The following is an 18,905-nucleotide window of genomic DNA, read 5'->3' as shown; positions in this document are numbered from 1 at the left end:
CCCAGGATTTTTTTTTCTTTTACCGATACCATGGGATTGATTAGGCCATAACTCTTATGGCATCATATAATCTTTTTAAGAGTTTACTGATTGTGTGTGCATGTACATGGCAGGGGATATGCATTGTGCACAGGAGTGCATGCAGAGATTGGAGACAACTCCTGTAGGTTGGTTTTCTCCTGTCTTTGTGTGGCTATAGCTTGCTGTTTACCCACTGAGCTGTCTCTCTGGCCGGGTTTGTTCTTTAACCTACACGGAGATCTGCATCTCCTGCGTCAGGGTCAGTGACTGCCAACAGTGAAGCTGGTGGCAAAGACCAGCTGATACTCAGTTTAGAATAGTGGTTTTCCTACAGCCCTCCTGGTCTGGGGGTGACTGGTGGGTTATATATGGGCATATGCCACATAAGGGTGACTGTCGCCACTCCAACACACCGCACACTTTCCAGAACTCCATGTTTATCAGAATATTAATTATTCCATGAAAATTTAAGAATTCCACAAAATTCTTTTTTCTACCACCTGGCTGACAAAATTCTTAAGTAAAGCATGTAAAGTGCGCCTCAGCCACCTGAAGCAGGGCGGCGCTGCAGCCTTTGTCCTTAAGGCCATGGGTCACAGTGGAAGAAGCCGTAGCCACTGCAGAGACCATGCTAAAGGGCAGAAATCCTGGAGGGAATGTGGAGTATGCTTTACAGCTCCCACCACATGGACGGTGCGAACAGAGAACTTGAGGCAGAAATCTGAGCAGCTGGAGTGCTCGGATCCCTGCTGCCAGAGGTGGACTTGAGAAGCTAATGACCGGGCAGATCCTTTACTACCAGAGGAGCCAAACTCAGGGCTGTGTGCCATGACTGGCTGGACTCACCAGTTGCCTTCAAACTGTGCGGCAGCTCAGATTTAGAACGTCCTCCAAGGGCCCATGTGTTAAAGGCTTGGTCCTCATGGTGACACTACTGAGAATGGTGGGACCTTTGTAGCCATAGCTTCCTAGAAGGTCTTTAAATCACTGGAGGACAAGCGAGATTCCCCGCTCCATCCTTTTGTGCATCCTGGCCATGAGCTAAGCATCCGCCTTGCTACACATGCCTGCTGCAACATATACTTCATTGCAGGCTCAAAGCAAAGGGACACTTGACTACTGAGTTGAACACCTAAAGCTGTGAACCCTTTCTCTTTATAAACGATCTCAGGTGTTTGGTTACAGTAAACAGCAGCGGGGTGGGGGTGGGGGTGGGAGTCGGGGGTTTATTAGCTGTTGTTCTGCTTTAAAGAGGCCTCAGGAATAGACACGTCTTCACGCTTGTCTGGCATGCAGGCACAGTTAAACATCCCATGACTCAGAACATCTGCAACTCTGGTTCTTATGCAATGGAAGCAATGATCTGGTTCATATTTGAGAAACTGGAAGCCCTTATAAGTGTGAGCAATAACTCCATTTTACAATATAAAAGAGTCTCTTTATTGCTCAGATTTCCAAAAAAGAAAATGGTCTGCTGGTATGTGATTCTCCTCTGTCCCTCTAATGATAGTATTAACAAACAAAAATAATGCAATACTAGGCAAAGGGGAAACAGGAAACACTTCAATGATAGCCAGTGGGGATATAAAACAAGACAAAGCTGGCTTAAAATAGAACCTTAACAAGCCTCCCACAGAAACAGAAAGCCCGGCATCAACAGGACCCCAAGTAGGGTACAATAGCTTTTCCAGTTAGATCACATCCAAGTGAGGAGGGTAGAGGCCAAGGACAGAGCACCCACAGTACAGACCATTACCTAAAAGAATCTGATTTCAATCACTGTTTCGCAATCATTGTCTACAAAAATATTTCTTATTCTATATTGTTAGTCAAAGGTGCCAAAACTTGTTTTAAGTCCCCATTTTTGAACATACTAATTTTGATAATGCAAAATCTTCATGACTTTGACAGAAGTCTACCATCCTCACAGCAAAGACTGAGGTTAAACATACAGTAAGGGACGGATTTAAGAGACTCGGGAACAGCCAGTGCTGTGCCTACTTAAACTCCTAGTCCAGCTAAGATGAAGTCACACACAAACCCCAGTCTGGAAGCTTCCCAAGAATCACCACCATGTTCTATAATGAGGTAGATCTCTCTGTTGGCATTTATACCTTCATTCAGATTGTATTTATATTATTGGAATGTGTGGGTTAGAAAAAAAAAAACTGTGCAAAGGTACGCCAATTGTTAAACATAAAAACCAAAAGCATTTTTAAAAAAATACTAAAACAGATAGAGCAAAAACGTGGCTAATGAGATTCCATTTGAAGTCTACCCAGTTGGACTGACAGAAGCTCACACAAACGGATTGAGAGCAGCATGCTCACTTCCTCTCAACCGTATAACAGAATGCCCCTTCTTAACCTATGGAACTCTAGGAAGTCTTACTGGAATAAAGGTAAGTATGGATCCCATAATATGAAAGCAGTAAACAGGATATAATGTACCAAACAGAAACTCAAGGACTAATTAAAATAAATTAAAAAACATATTTATATCGAGAAATGATAAAGATAGGCATCCTGAGGTTTTTTTTCCAACTATAAAAAGAATGTAGGGTTATCAATCCAAAAGGCTGCCATAATGATAAAATAATATGTAATAAAGAATACAACATTCTTAAGAGTGATACAAATAAGTGCTTGACAAATGGTAGCTTCTAGTACCATCTGGACGAAGAGGAAGTTCAGTGATGAGAGCTTCACAACCAGACTACTTACCACCTCCTCCCCAGCTTCAGCTGGAACACATGAATATGGTCACTGTTAACCTGCCCAGGAACTTCTGACTAGATCGCCCAACACACCAAGACAGCTATATAGAAACCAAGATGAAGCTAAAAGTTCCCTGAGGAAGCAAATGGCTAGTAAGAACATTTTAAAGCAGCATTAAAAAAAAAAAAAAAAAAAAAAAAAAAGTAGAGACTCACTCACAGGACTTAAAAATGAGAATGATAATCAGGCCCACTGAGAAGTCTTAACATTGGAAATGTCAACAATACAGTCCTTATGAAGAGTAAAGACAGGAGATGAAAGAATCCTTGCTAGATGTGCACTTACTGCACACATGGTGGTGCACACCTGTCATCACAGCACTCAGGAGGCTGAGGCAGGAGGATCATTGAGAACCAGGCCAGCCTGGTTACTTGGTGATTGATAGCCTATCTCAAAAAAAAAAAAGAGGGGGAAGCTGAGTGGGGGAGGAAGAGGAGAAGACAAGAAGGAGAAGAAGGAGGGAGAGGGGGAAGAAGAGAAGGAAAAGGAAAAAAGAGGGAGGGGAGAAAGAAGAAGAGGGAAAGGGGGAGGAGGAGGGAGGGAGGGAGAGGAAGAAAAGGGAGGGGAGAGGAGAAAGGGGGAAGAGGAGGAGGGAAAAGGAAGAGGAGGAGGGAGGAGAGATGATGATAACTGAGAACTTGCCTAACGGCTGAGTCGGTACACTCATCCTCACATTGGCCTATCCCTAAGACCATCTTGACTTTTTTCTCTATTTCATAAATCATCTCATTTCCTTCTGTGCCCAGTAGGAATTTATTTTCAAAGAAATTCATTTTTTATTCTTTAGACTTTTTTTCTTCTGTCTTCTAACCCTAGAAATAAAAGGCTTTGGCAAGATGAAAAGAAAATGAGCCAGGCCTGGTGATGCATACCTTTAAACCCAGCACTTCAAGGAGATGGAGGCCGGAAGATCAGGGGTTCAAGGCTGGCCTTGGCTACCTAGACAGCTGGGCCCGTGAGACCTGCCTTACTTCCCAAAAGAAAAAACATGAAACTACTGCGTCAGCCCTGGGAACAATCCCAGGCAGACCCTCATGGTTTTGTCCAGAAAATAAAAAGGAATCCACGAGGGCAGGGAGGAGCTAATGATCTCGGACTACATGAAAGGCTGGTTGCGGAGAAGCCAGTTTCTGAGAGGCAGTGGGTGAGAGTTTCAGGAATATGGCTTTCTTCTCCCCATTAATGGGAGAGCTATTTGTGACAGACATCCAGAAAGTGGCCAGGTTGCTCCATGGCAGATTTATCTAGGTATTCCAAAGTTTAGAATTTGCTGTCTTTCAAGCATCTAAAAAAAAAAAAAAGAAAGAAAAAAGTAAGAACTTTGACTTTAAGCCAGGCATGATGGCTCATGCCTTTAATCCCAGTGCTCAGGAGGAAGATGCAGGTCTCTGTGAGTTTGAGTTCAAGGCCAGCCTGGTCTATAGAGCAAATTCTAACAGTACAGCCAGAGCTACAGAGGCCCTGTCTCAAAAAAACAGGAAAAATGAAAAACCAAAACCAAAACCTTGGATTTTATTGCCTTTGCCCACTCTCCTGATGCTATTCTTTCTTAAAACAAAACAAAACAAAACAAAACAAATACATCCCTTCCCAAAATATGCATAAGATCTTAGCAGTGAAGTGAGGGAAGTCACTCTGAATCTCCTGCACACTACATGCCTGTGAGACAGTAACCCAAAACAGGCAAACCTAGGTCCCGGGTTCCCATCACGGTTTCTCCATTCTATAAGCACACGTAAGGCTCAAAAGGCAACATTAATGCCCAAGCAGCCTGTGAGGCACATAGACATGGATATGTTTTCTATACTGGTCAGACCAAGTATCAGATAAAATACTGTCAGATCTTCACTAAGTCATTCATTTCAAAGGTGCTGTAACCTCTCAGATCTATATAACAAAATCAACAACACTGCCAGGGATTTCCGGGCACACCCACAATGGCTTATCAAGTAAGCAAGGAAGTTGTATCATTTTGGTTGCCTTGGAATCTGGTCCACTGAACCTGGGAAATCGTGGGTCCCTATTCAAGGCTGTGGATCTCCACATAAGGATCTCTCTGTTACAGAGAAAACGGGCAACTGCACTTGCTGGAATGTCTCTGGCTTCGTAGCAGTCAATTCAAACTGGTTTCAACCATGCCTCCGGTTGCCCAATCAAAAACTTGCTTCAGCAAGGGGGCGGGGGGGGGGGGGGCGGGGAGGGAGGAGGGAATGCTACGTTCCAGAAACAGGTCAGATTTCTGAGATAAAGGAGATGCATGCTTCATTTGGGCTAAGCTTAGCACCAGCCTCTCTCAACATTTAGTTCCTCGAAGTTAAATTGCGGCTTCTGAAAGAGGTCCCGTCCTGGGCACCAAAAAGAAATTTAAAGTGAAAAAAGTAGAAATTCGCAGGCCAAAGCAGCATCAGAGGCCAGCTGGAGAAAGTGGAGGAATTCGGTAAGCAGCAGCAGCAGCAGCAATCCGAAGGAACTGGAGGTTCTCCACTTCCGCTCCAGCCTCACGGCCCCACCTGTACCCCAATCATCGGCACCACTTGCTCGATCCACAGCAGGTCCAGTGGAGCCGAGGCTCGGGTTTGTCTGCGGTGAATTCTGTGGATGCGCAGAAGGTACAGGACGATGGCCAGAAGCACCACCAAGGTACAAGCAAAGAAGAGATAGTGGTTGTAGACAAAGGAAAGGCGGAACCAGCTGCCATGGGCTTGCCGGACTCCTCCCTGTCTGAGGTCCCTAGGGGGAATGGAAAGAGAACTGTTAGTTTCAGAGTGGACACAGGCTGAAGTCGCCACCTTACTTTATCCCTCTTATCTCTCCACTCAAACATCCTAAGAAACCAGTTGTGCCCACAAATGAAGCTTGACTTAAGGGCACCCGGGCCAAGGGCTGTCCGACTCCTCCAGCTCCCTCCTTTCCCGGGTCTACAGGAGGAGGAGCCCCGTGGGTTGTAGAATATAGGGATAAGATCAAAAGACCCTTGAAACTAAACTTTAAAAAGTGAGCAGAGAGACAAAACTGGTCCCTGCAACCTAAATCTTTTGTTGTTTGGGGTTTTGGTTTGTCTGGTTTGTTTCTGAGACAGGGTCTATGTAGCCTTGGCTATTTTGGAACTCAGCATTGTAGAGACTAGGCTGGCCTCCAACTCACCGAGATCCACCTGCATCTGTCTCCTGAATGCTGGGATTAAAAGCATGCATCACCACACCCAGCTGTAACATAAATCTTACAGCACAGTTTGCAAATACAGTACTAAAAGTAGAGTGTCCTTGGATCCAAACAAGACAAACTGAATTCATCTAGATCTTAAAAAAAAAAAAAAAAAAAAAAAAGGCCACAGCGTTCCTTAGGTCTGGCAGGCATGCAGGCATGCACTGTTGGTGGCGGTGGCAGCGGCCTGAGCAGCTATATTATAATCTGAAGAAACTGCATTATATAAACCAAAGAATGCCGGTCTGGAGCCTGCCTAGGATGGGTTCCAGTCTTGTCCCACCCAGCTACTACATCCATTTTTGTTTGTATGACCTACAATGGTTTTAAAAAATGTACATCTTCAAATGGAAAAATGTCATATAAAATGCAGATTTCTGATTTCTCTGGACTAACAGGAACCGGCAAACGCGGGGACAGATAGCACCCTGTGTGACAAGAATCGGTACTTCGGGTGGTGCACACTCTCTGATCCCACACTGTGCCACACGGCCCACACTCACTTACGTCTGTCCCCTGTCTGCCTCCCAATAACAGAGTTTAGAGGAAAAGGTGCAACTGAGTAAAAGTTCTTATTTTATCTGAACCTGTTCTGGGACAGAGGATCTAAAACCTGTCCCAAAGACCTCACAGGCCACAGTGGCAAGGCACGGGCCTCCCACAGCTGGATAGGAACGCCCATGCTGGAACCATGGTGGCTCCCTTTTCTAGTGTTAGATGACCACAGGCTGTGCGGGGTCATTAACACCATGTCGACCATGAATCTGCTCACTAGGAAAGACGGCTTTCCCAGTCAGCCTCCGTAAACTCCCTGTCAAATACGTTTCCCAGACTAACTTAAGACTGACATTTTAGGTCATCAGTAGTACCCTACAAATGTGTAGCCCAGTCCTAAGGGCCAATCCACTGGAGAACAAATTCAGTTGATTTCTGAAGTGGCCAAGGTGAGGAAGGAATTCCAGACCAATCCATCCTTTCTGTCCCAGCATGCCTCACCTGAACGGTGGCTCGAAGGGACAAGAGTATTCTCTGGATGGTGGGAAGGTAGCAGGTCACTGGAGAAACCTATTCTGAGGCATTGACTTAACATCCCCTGATGTCAAGGCACCAGCTTTGTTGGTGAACTTTACCTGAGAGGCAGGAATCGGGTTTTATACAGAATTGCTCCCAGCGTCCACTGCACCTCTCTGTCATAAACCAGCTGTGCTGTCTGCAGGTTTGGGTAGTCGTAGGGGAAGTGGAAGCCCTCATGCAGGACTTCGTACATCCAAGCAGACTTAAAACACTGATACCTGCGTTGTGAGAAGAAAGTTCATGACGCTTTAGAAAATATGAAGAAAATGTAACTGCAATGCATTCCTTTGTAGGAAGCCATGTGTTTCTGCCAGATGTCATTGACCAGCCTCTCTTCCTGCTTCATCTTCTCACTTCTGGGGAGAGCCAAACTGGAGCGGGGGGCTGTGGTTTTCTCCTGTTTTGATTTTTCTTTTTAAGATTTTATTTGCTTGCTTGTTTGTTTGTTTGTTTGTTTAATGGGTACACTGTAGCTATCTTCAGACACACCAGAAGGGGGCATCCAATCCCACTACAGATGGTTGTGAGCCACTATGTGGTTGCTGGGAACTGAACTCAGAACCTCTGGAAGAGCAGACAGTGCTCTTAACCACTGAGCCATCTCTCCAGCCCGGATTATGAATTCTTGACAAAATGTTGACAGTTGCTGAAACTAGGTTCTTCCTACTTTTTGGTTAATTTTTTATAAGATGTTTAAAATAACAAAGGTTGGGCTGGAGAGATGGCTCAGAGGTTAAGAACACTGGCTGCTCTTCCAGAGGTCCTGAGTTCAATTTCCAGCAACCACATGGTGGCTCACAACCATCTGTAATGGGATCTGGTGCCCTCTTCTGGCATGCATGTGTACGTGCAGATAGAGCACTCCTACATTTAAAACATATTTACATAAATATATAAAAAGGTCATTGCTGTTAACACTGTATCACTTGGAGAGAGCATTCTTTGTTAACTATGGGTTTTCCACCACAGAAATGGGCTCACTCAAATTTGGTCCTCCAGAAAACCACAATCCCAAATAGTCAAATTCTCCTTCAGCCTAGAATCCAATCTGTACTGTTCATCGAGTCTCCATTATAATCTGCCACCCATGTGTGAAGACCGTAGCTAAAGTAGAAGAGAGATGTATTTACTTGAGTCGATGTTCATCTGCATGTGAAGAAAAGAGGCCATTCTTGAATCTCTGGGCTAGCACCGACCAAGCCATGCCACAGTAATCCTAGAACAAGCACAGAGACACAGTGCAGCACAAAATGACAGGCGAATCCTCCAACCTCACACAGGCACACTCTAGTTCCTCAAAAGCTACTGTCTCACCAAGGAAAATGATCGGCACATTGGAGCAACAACCAGGACGCTGCACCTCCTCTGTTCCCACTGCTTTCAAGTCTAATACTAAACAGACGACTCCTGAGCCAGCCTCTCAGGTGTCAGAGAGCCTGCCAGTTAGGAGAAGAACAACTAATGTAAGCCATGAGCTAGTTCGATTCTACTGTGGAGAACTCATGTGGGCAAGGAGAGCTGCCTGTCATCAGCCTGTCAGGGAGTTACAACTCTCAAAGATCTTGGAGGGCGCTGGGGTACACTGGCTGGATTTTTATTCTTATGGCCCATCAGCTGCCACAGTATTTTGTCAGCATACACCTTCCTCACTAGCTGATTAGCTTAATAAAAACCTAACACCAACAGCTAGGCAGATAAGGGAAGGCGGGACTTCCGGGCTGAGAGAGGGAGTCTGAGAAGAAGGTAGCAGAGGTGCGGAGATTCCCTGGCAGGACCTGAAGAAGGTCAGATGTCGGGGCAGCGAGGGGTAACAGGCCACATGGCAGGATGTGGATTAGAACAGTCAGGTTAATTAAGTCAGATGAGCTAGCTGGGAGGTAGCCTAAGCTAAAACCTAAGCTATAAAATTAATAAGTCTCTGTATCATTATTCTCCTGCTGGTAGGTCCAAGAAATCCCACTAAGGGGGGTGGGAGTTGTTCGGAGAAAGTAGATCTGCCGACTTGTCGGCGCCAGGTGCTCTCCTGTGTGCTAGAGGATGAAGCACTGAAAGAAAAAAAGTCCCGTCTCCATGAAGTTTACATCCAACTAGGAAGAGAACAGACAAATGGGCATCACAGAGTGTGCAAGACGGTACAGTGTTCAACGGAAAATAAAGCAGGAGTGGGTAATATGTGGAGGGTGGTAACCGTGGACAGGGGACCTAGGGAAGGTGGGAAGGCAGCAGTAACCGTGGACAGGGGACCTAGGGAAGGTGGGAAGGCAGCATTTGGATTGGGATTTTAAAAGTCAGAGCAACAATCTCCTTTACTCAGACAACTCACTGAGTCACTGGCAACGTGGCTAAGTAAGCCCTTGAGCTCTTTTGTGTTTAAAACCACAGCATCTGAAGAATCTTTGTGACAAGACGAAGACTCAAGTCAGGCCAGTCAGGGAGCCTGGGACTCTGGGAGGAAAGGAAGAGGGGAGCCCTGAGCTGGAGCAGGAGTGGCATGAAGCAGGAGCACCACAGTTTTCCATGTCTGCCTTTGGGTAGCAGAAAGAGCAGGAAGAAGAGGGGAAAGCATAGAAACCACAGGAGGAGAGATTCTTTTCATCTCTGTCTCTCAGACAGATCACAAAATTATATAAAAATCAAAGGTGACTGTGCTCAATCTAGAATGTTCTCTAAGACTCAGGCATTAGAGACTTGGGCCCTGTGTGGCACTGTTGGGACATAGTAGGATAGAGCCCTTAACTGGGGATTAGTGAGCAGATCGTGGCAGGCAGCCCTTTAAAGGACATTACAGGATCCTGGCTCCCTCTACACTCTTTGTTCCCAGATGCATGATGAAAAACATGTCGGCTCAGCCATGCATTTCCACCATGATGTGCCCAAAGCAAAGGGGTCAGGTGACCTGGACTGAACCTGTCAAGCTGTGAGACAAGATATCCTTTTCTTCTTTTTAAAGTTGAACATGGCAAGTATTTTTGCTATAGTCAACTTTTTTTAAGTTGGCCAACAAAACCAGGTGTAGTGACACACACCTTTCACATTAGCACTTGAGAAGCAGAGGTTAGGGCGCCAGCCTGGTCTATATAGCAAATTCCAGGCTGGCCATAGTAAGACTCTATCTCAAAAACAATAACAAAAAGCAAAAAATAAACTAAGAGCAACAACCATTTGGACTAACAGCCTCTAAACTAAGGCAGAGGTACAGAGTGCTGGTGAGACTTGTAGCTGTACAGGTAACTAAAGATGTCAGTCTATAGGGTGCTGAAGTTCTACTTATGTGCAAAGTGAGTTTTTATTATCTCATTTAAATATCTCTGCCATCACTGGGGTTTACAACACCTTCTACCAATGACCCCATTCCAACCCCTTTTTAAATTATCTTTGGGAGCAGTGTGTGTGTGTGTGTGTGTGTGTGTGTGTGTGCGCGCGCGCGCACGTGCATGTCACATGTGTGTGAGGTCAAAAGATGGTTTCAAGGCCCTGTGGATTTTTACAGGAATTTGTTGTAAGCTGCCCAACATGGAACCTGGGAAGCGAACTCTTATCCTCTGGAAGGACATTGCTCAGTCACTTAGCCATTGCCCCAGCCCCGATTCTGGCCTCTTAATAGCTCAGACCAAGAGAAGAAAAACAGGCCTGTCCACCAAGAACACATTACAAGTCAGACACCTACCTACAAAGGGGGAACTATACAAAAATGATACTTTGGAGCCACAAATGTCAGGGAAGTGGGAAGAAAAGCTAACTCGTCACTGCGAGGACAATTTTATACCTCAGTGTAACACATCCAAGGAAACCTAAACATACCTATCAGAAGGCAGTTTAACAGAGATGGTCCCTTAACCTGAGTTTACTTTCTCTGTAAAATGGGCCTTCATAGGCCCTTATAAAGCCTCAAGTGAGCTCATGCGAGCAAAGCCTGCCTGGCACAAAGGCAGGCATCCAATAAATGACAGCTGCCAGTATGAGCCATCTTGATTCTTAATGAGTTACCTGAGCAGCCTTGGCAAACGTCGGCCCATGGTAGCGGCCACCGATGCGCAGCACATCCTCGGTACAGTAGAAGAACTCGGAGAAGCCGTAGAACTCGCTGTTGTTAAAGTCTATTGGGGACTGGTAAATGCCGTTCAGGGAGGCCTGGCTGGTGTTGGAGCGGGCCAGCAGGGGGCTCAGCATCGCCCGACAAGTGGCCCAGTCTCCCTTTCCTCTGACGTGAAGGACCTGGCTGTTCCTCTCCACCACATCTGTGAGGCCCACAGGCAGGCAGGGGTCCAGGAAGGGATTGTCAGGACTCAGGCCCGTCTTCTGTCCCAGCAGTCTGTCACAATGAAAAGACAGACAGAATGTGACACTGCTGACTGAACCTGACTTGAGAACTACGGTTCACATCACAAATCCCTGACAGCTCCAGCAACAATGACTGAGTAGAGAATCATGCAGCAGCATATGCATATTTAATTTAAACAAATTAGGCTTGGAAAGAAGGCAGCGGTGCCCGTGATGGCTTTTCCTCAGCCCTATTGTCAACAGGTACTTTCCAGCGTTGGGTCAAACAGTTGTGAATCTGCTCTTCTCCCCCAGGGCCTTCATTCCCACACACCTCTGAAAACTGCAAGGGACTCCTGTTTAACACACAACCGGGGGCTGGAGAGGCGGCTCAGCGGGTAAAGCACTAGACACACAAGCCTGAGTGTGCGAGTTTGAATCCTCAGAACACATGGGAATAGCCAGATCGGGTGGTGTGTGACTGTAATCCCAGTGCCTGTCAGGGAGATGGGACACAGACAGAAAAATCCCTGGAGCTAACGGGCCTGCGAGCCTGGTGCGCTCAGTAGTGGACTATCAGAACATAGACAGGAACAGAGTCAGGTGAAGGGACTTCCTTGCGCTTCTCAGAACACTCCAAGAAAACCGGTCATGAGTCTTGTGACCTCAGTTTCTTCAAAATGTGTTTTTGTGTTCCTCCCAGGAACTTACTTGAGATTATTTGTTATTGCTTGCTAGTGTTATTCAGTTGAATGTTCAAGTGTACCCTTTAAATGCCTCTATAGAAAAACATGGTTTTGTCACACTGGTTTGTCTTTGTAACAGTTTGAATTCATGACAGATTTTCTCATGTGACCTCTCTTAACCCTCAGAGGATAAACTGTCTGAGGCTCTGAATAAAGTCAGCTATTGCGTGAGACTTGTTTACCTCATTGATAGGTTTCAGATCCCACCAGCCTGTAGAGTGATGACAAAAGAGAGACCCTGATCTCAAACAAGGTGAAGGTGATGAGGACTCACACCCAAGGCTGAGTGTCTGATGACATACGCATGCCTGCATTCACACATGACACCCAAGGCTGCACACACACACACACACTCAGTGGGGAGGGCTTCCTGAAGAGGGAACCACAGTCATGGCACAGTGGCGGCCTCTGGCTCTGAGTGAGTGCTGCCAGGACAAGAGCAGGCAGCGGCGGGCCAGCTCCAGGGACTGAGGCACAAGCCCCTGGGCCTCTAAGTGGGAGGGGAAGGGCATCACACAGTTCGGTTTCTCTAGTCTATACTTGCTAGTGATTGTATTCCTATTACCAAGGAGATTAATATGCAGATCTGGCGAAGGACAGAAGAAGTCACCTAGCGACCACTGGCAACTGTATCAGTTGTCTTCTATCCGTTCCTAAGCAGGCAGCTGTGAACAAGTGGACTGCGGGGTGAAGATGACGCACGGGTAGAGACTGAAGGAGGGCATAGAATGGACAATGCGACCGGATGCTCGGGAATAAATGGATTCTATTTTAAGGGCGCATCACTAACCACAAAGGAACTCATGAAGAAGTAAGAACCATCCAGGCGGATAGGTTTGTCTAGTAGACTGGCAGCTACAGGAGCCACACTTTGACCTAAATCTAAAGTAAGCAACTTCAGAGTTTGGCCAGAAAGTACCATGGCATGGGAAATGATGCAGTCTAGCAAGAGAAGAGAGAGCACAGGACAGTGGGGGGAGGAAACTGCAGCAGCTCCTGAAGACCTGATGCAGAGCCGGGGTTCCCCAGGCATCACAGCAGGGGCTCAACTCAGCTTGTGCAGATGAATACAAACACTGTGCAATACGCATGCAATCATCCAGAACACCTGCATCCCCCCGACTCTGTGACCTCTTAGCGATGGCGACTTAATTAAGAAGACTGATGACAACAGCATTTCTCAGCATTCTCTGCATATAAGAGAACTGCCACGGAGAAGTTACTGCGCGTGGGACACACCAGTGCCTCTTTAGGTTACTGTTTCTTGCTAGGCTGTAGACAATTTTTTGGTAGAAAAGAACTGTTGTTTATGTATCTTCTTCAATGCACAACGATTAAAGAAAAGCTTTAATCCAAACAAATACGGACAATTACTTCATAGCTATTCATAGTGGCCTGAAGGTATTCAAATGAAAACGTCAGTGAACTCAGGGGCTTGGGGATCTCAGGCTCAGCTGTTAAGGGTTCTTCCTGCTTTGGGAGAGGACCCAGGACCCACATGAAACAGCTCACAACCAACTGTAACTCTAGCTCTTGGGGACCCAGCACAGCCTTCTGATGTCTGCAGGCACCTATACATTTTTGAACACACAATCTTTTTTTTAAAAATCAGTGATCATGGCAGTTCTGGATGAAAAACTAGCCATTCAAAACTTGAGACATAATTTTAAAGGCAATCTTAACTTTATATGCTTGTTAAGTTTAATGCATACAAGCAAACCTAATTCTCACACAAGAGGACTTAACCGATTTTTCTCGCCACACACATCTCGTGATGTCAGGTGAAGCTGAGGTAGACAGCAAAACATTTTTCCCAGGCTTCCTACTAAAGAAGGGAATGTAGCCTTGCAGTGCAGGCGCTGACAGGGTCCCTAGAAATGCTCTGGAATGGAGAAGGCAGGTTTATCCATCATAGCTGGATGCTACTGTTTCTTCCTGATAATCTGCAGCCTGGTGACACTGTGCTTTGGAAATGAGGGTCCCCTGTCAAATGTACCTGTTTTTGCTAAGCGTTTCATTCAGCACAAGATCTTCATAGCGCTGCCGGGCAAAGTTGCCCCCAAAGCCCAGAAAGGTGGTGACGTAAACCCTGTACACATGTTCCGTGTGCTGCACGTCACAGCCCAGGTTGAACTCAGCCAGCAGGATCTTGGCAGCTTCTTCCTGTAATGCAGCATCAAGAGGAAAAGAAGAGAGTTTCGGCTCCTTTTCCAGAAAGCAGTGGCGTTGTGAATACAGTGGACTCCGTCTCTATGGCTGCTCTTTAAAACCTCCCCTCATCCTCGTGGCGGGCATAATAATGTACTCCTGTAATCCCAGCACTGACGCAGCTGAGGCAGGAGGATCACAGATTCAAAGACCATTTGATTTAGGTAGCAAGGCTGTGTGTGTGTGTGTGTGTGTGTGTGTGTGTGTGTGTGTGTGGTCATTTCACAAGAGGTTTAACTGAGGAGAGAGGACCAACACTGAACGTGGGTAGCTCGATTGATTCCACGGGCTGCAGCCTTGCACTGAATGAAGAAGAAAGCTGAGCACCCAAACTCTTCTCTCTGCCTCACACTCCTGCCATGCCTTCCCCACCATGAGGGTCTGTGCCCCCTCAAAATGTAAGCCATAACAACCCTTCCTCTTAAGTTCTTTTTTTTTTTTCTCCTTGCATTTCTTAACAGCAGAAAGAGAAGCGGCTGACGGGGGAGCTGGGTTTATTTACAGCCATTGCCTGGTATGGACTTCTGAATTTTCCAATTCTCTACAGTGGAAATGTATTATTTTCATAACGAGAAAAAAAAATCATTTATCTAAAACACAGATAATCATGACATCTATTTTATGACCTTGTCTGAAACTATTCAGGAAGCTTTAATATCTCCTATGACAGGCTTGGGCAGCAGAGAAGTTCAGTTTTATCTTCAAAATAAGGGGGGGTTGTTGTTGTTTAGGTGTATTTCTGTTTGTTCATTCTTTTGTCTCACACAGCGTCTCACTATGTAACCATGGCCGGCCTGATACTCACTACGTAGACCAGGCTAGCCTTCAAACTCACAGAGATTCACCTGTCTCTGCCTCCCAAGTGCTGGGATTAAAGGCATGTGCCACCATGCCCGGCCTTGCTTTAGGTTTTTAAGTTTAAATGCAAAGGCTGTATTATGTCCCTGAGCTCGTGGTCCAATGCCACAGCAAAGCCCCTCTTTTGTTCTAATTATTCCTCTTCTTCCTCATATCCGACCACACCCCTACTCCCTGCCATGGATGACCATCCCAATGCACTTTGTGTGTAATTCTTTCAATGTGTATTATTGCAAAGTGGCAGGAGCTATCTGAACTGTAGTGTTTTTACTCTGTGAGCATATTGCTGCACCGAGCAACTCTACTCCTAGATGTACACCCAAGAGACTAAGAACTTATATCTACACAAAAGCGTCTTCCTGAATATTCATAGCACTACTCTCCATAACAGCCCAAGTGTGGGTGCAGCTCAACTGCGCATGCACTGCTGGATGAGCCGATGGAACGTGGGGCTGTCATTCAGTGCAAAGCCAACCTGCGGCGCACTACGACGTCGGCCACCAGAACGGGCTGTGCACCAGTACGTACTACGACGTCGACTAGCTAGCAAATGCTTTCCTGAGAGTCAGACATAAAGGGCCGTACTGCATGATCTCGTTATATGAAATATCCAGATAGGCAGATCCCCAGATGAGAGAAAGCAACGGGGAGATGCGATGGCGGGAGATAACTGCCAAGGAATATGGGGTTGAACGTTCTGGAATTCCAGGTGATAGTTGCACACTCTTTGCTACTTGACCAAGCACAGGCATCCAGCTATAAGTCACTACACAGCTGTGTCTGTATCAGATTTGGTGCTTGCAAGAATTTCCGCTGCTGCTTCCTGAATCTGCACATGCAGGACATGTAAGGTCTCACACCCCAGGGCACTCATCCACGTATTGCTTAATATCAGACCTATGTGTTCACCTATTGAATAAATACTGACAATATCAACTAGAAAGCCCCATGATTACTCTAGTTCTCCCAACCTCTGACCCTAGAATGGACGTCTCTGACTGTTAACTTCACAGTTTTAACAATCCCACCCACGGAAATTCAGACATAGCTGTTCCTTAGGCACCTCACACTCAATGGGCACAAATGTGAGTTATGAGAACTCATGAAGTTTAGGACTTCAGAGCTACAAGACCGAAGAGATGCTCTGAGCCCATCTTAGGGCCACACTGTCCGCTCTGATCCCGTCTCAGGTCCACACTGTCCACTCTGACCCACACAGCCTATGTGGTCACAAAACTTACAACTGGGAAGGACTGTTCGAGTTTGTCAGACTATGGAACTGAGGTTTCTGTGACTGCCTTTCTCAAAACTTTGGAACAAGTGACAGAAATAAAAACCAATCCCCCTACAACAACACTCAATCTACCCTCTCTTCCCAGAACCACCCCTGGAAATCCTACACTGGATCAGGCTACTTGGCACTCCTTGGACATTCCAGACTCTGCTGCTTTCTCTGTGCCCCTGTACACTGTGACAGCAGTGTGCTGGACTTTAACTCTGATCCTAGGCCCTTGAGTTCAAGGTCAGCCATGGCCATAAACTGAGACATCCCCTTCCCTCCCCCCCCCAAAAAAAAGAACCCAAGCTCTAAACAGTGCTCTTCCTTCACTAGTATTGGCATTCCTAACTGAACTTCCATACAAGGCAAAATACCTGTTTGGGAGGAAGGACGGAGGCTGAGGTAGGAACTTCGTAGGCAATTTGGAGAGAGGCCCCTCCCATGTCCAGGATCCCCACTGTCCTCCTGCGGCCTGCTGCTGAGTCCACCGAAGTGTCTGCATCTGACTCTGAAATAAATATATCATTGATAAGGCAACAGGATTCAAATAACCAAAACCAAAACTCAAGTCTGAAAGGAAAGACAACCCTCCGCCACTCACCAGAGAAAGAGAAAGAGAGACAGAGACAGAGAGACAGAGAGACAGAGAGACAGAGAGACAGAGAGACAGAGAAGAAAACTGCCAAGCCAGCAAAGTGGCCTATCCTGTAAAAGCTTTGGCTTTTTATTTGAAAGCAACTAAAATAAATTAATCTAACTACTAAGTGTACGATATATAGTGAATAATTCCTGCAAATGACTTAAATATAGCATTTCAACTATGTATTGCAGGGATAGGAGAGAACCAGCTCTGGCGAGTTAGCTGTCCTCTACATGGGCACCACGACACGCTCATCCCCATCCTCATACACATACAATAAGCAACGTTTAAACAACAGCAGCAGCAATGGAAGAGTTAAAAAAAATGTGTTCTGTGGAAAAAGAGCAGACACAAAAAATAGTAAAATATTCCCAGTGAAATATTGAGATTGGGTGATTGAGTTCATCCACGTTCGTCTTATTACTTATTCAACATTTATCGATGTTTGAAGTGTTCCATATAAGACAAAGAAGAAACTTACGCACTACTGACAGTTTCCAGCATTTACACACTACTGACAGTTTCCAGCACTTACACACTACTGACGGTTTCAAGACTTACACTACTGACAGTTAGAAGTGCTTACACACTACTGATGGTTTGGAGAAGCTTCAGCCCTTGAAAAACATTGCAAGGCGGAACTTACCATCTTCATGATCAAATCTTCCCAAAACAAAGTTGATTCCAATCCATGCATAAACTCCTAAGGAAGAAACGGAAAAGGCCTCTCTATAATTTGCTGCTACTGGACCAAACTTATACCCCTCCCCGGGGCTGCCCTTTTTATCCTTTTCCTGGGAAAAGAAAAAGAATCATAATATTCTACTCCATACTCACCGTGCATGGACCGTAAACCTTGTTTTCTCTCTCGTCCCCCTCCTTCTCCCCATCTGTCACAGTGTACCCCACCCCCATCCCTAACGGTGCTGGGGCTCACGAATGCCTAACCACCTACATCTTTTATCATGTGATTTTTTTCCTCCTTCTATAATTACTTGTAACTCCTAATAATTCTACATTGCAAAAAAAACCCAACTCTCCCCAAACTGTTTACAACTGCATTAAGGGCCAGGCTTGGTGACATACATCTTTAACCCCAACACTCAGGAGGCAGAGGCAGGTGGATTACTATGAATTTGAAGCCAGCCTGGTCTACACAGCTTGTTCCAGGCTAACCTGGGCTATATAGTGAGAGCCTGCTGAGAGAGAGATGGAAAGGACCTAGGGTACAGCTTAGTGGGAGGGCACCCGGTTAGTGTGAACAAGGGCTGGCTTTGATCTTGGCACTTGGAGAAAAGTGGGGGAGAAGGGTGGCTTCTGAGAAAAGTGAAGGAATACACCAACCTGTGTCCCCACAAAATGTAAATACAGTCTCTGAGTGGAATATACACAGCAGTTTTGTAAGAATGCTCCCAGACTAGACTCAGTCTCATTTGTTTTTTTCTTACACATTTCTTGGCTTCAACACAAAAGCAGTTTGAGATAAAATATGAACCAACCAGGTGTGGATAGAAAGACTTTTCAGGCTGTTTTATAGCTCAAAAAGTTAGAAAACAGACTCTAAAGGTTCACAAGCAGTAGTGGGAAACTCTGGGGGAATTTGTTGTCACTTGTTCGTCTGGGTGGTGGTGGTGGTAGGTGTATCTATCTGTGTGTGTGTGTGTATGTGTGTCTATGTTTGCATGTGTGTGTCTGTCTGTCTGTGTTTGTATGTGTGTGTGTCTGTGTCTGTATGTGTGTGTGTGTCTGTGTTTATGTGTGTGTGTGTCTGTGTCTGTATGTGTGTGTCTGTCTGTCTGTGTCTGTATGTGTGTGTGTGTGTCTGTGTCCGTATGTGT

At 45.9% G+C, this 18,905-nt stretch overlaps 1 protein-coding gene across 2 annotated transcripts in view; it reads right to left on the bottom strand.

Moving 5' to 3' along the window:
* Positions 1 to 4,354: 4,354 nt before the first annotated feature.
* Entpd7 (ectonucleoside triphosphate diphosphohydrolase 7) overlaps positions 4,355 to 18,905 on the bottom strand; it is a 39,927-nt gene continuing 25,376 nt past the window's right edge. For both annotated transcript variants that reach the window (XM_034509278.2, XM_076921868.1), the window contains exons 7-13: positions 17,714 to 17,770; positions 16,802 to 16,935; positions 14,079 to 14,245; positions 11,064 to 11,388; positions 8,207 to 8,292; positions 7,133 to 7,294; positions 4,355 to 5,528 (exon numbers count right to left, since the gene is read on the bottom strand). In XM_034509278.2, the coding sequence (XP_034365169.1) occupies positions 5,297 to 5,528; positions 7,133 to 7,294; positions 8,207 to 8,292; positions 11,064 to 11,388; positions 14,079 to 14,245; positions 16,802 to 16,935; positions 17,714 to 17,770 (1,163 nt within the window). In that variant the 3' untranslated portion in view covers positions 4,355 to 5,296. The remainder of the gene's footprint in view (positions 5,529 to 7,132; positions 7,295 to 8,206; positions 8,293 to 11,063; positions 11,389 to 14,078; positions 14,246 to 16,801; positions 16,936 to 17,713; positions 17,771 to 18,905) is intronic.

Source organism: Arvicanthis niloticus, chromosome 1 (assembly GCF_011762505.2).
Source record: "Arvicanthis niloticus isolate mArvNil1 chromosome 1, mArvNil1.pat.X, whole genome shotgun sequence".
In the NCBI taxonomy this organism is placed as follows: Eukaryota; Metazoa; Chordata; class Mammalia; order Rodentia; family Muridae; genus Arvicanthis; species Arvicanthis niloticus.
This window is presented reverse-complemented; position numbering and strand designations above follow the sequence as displayed.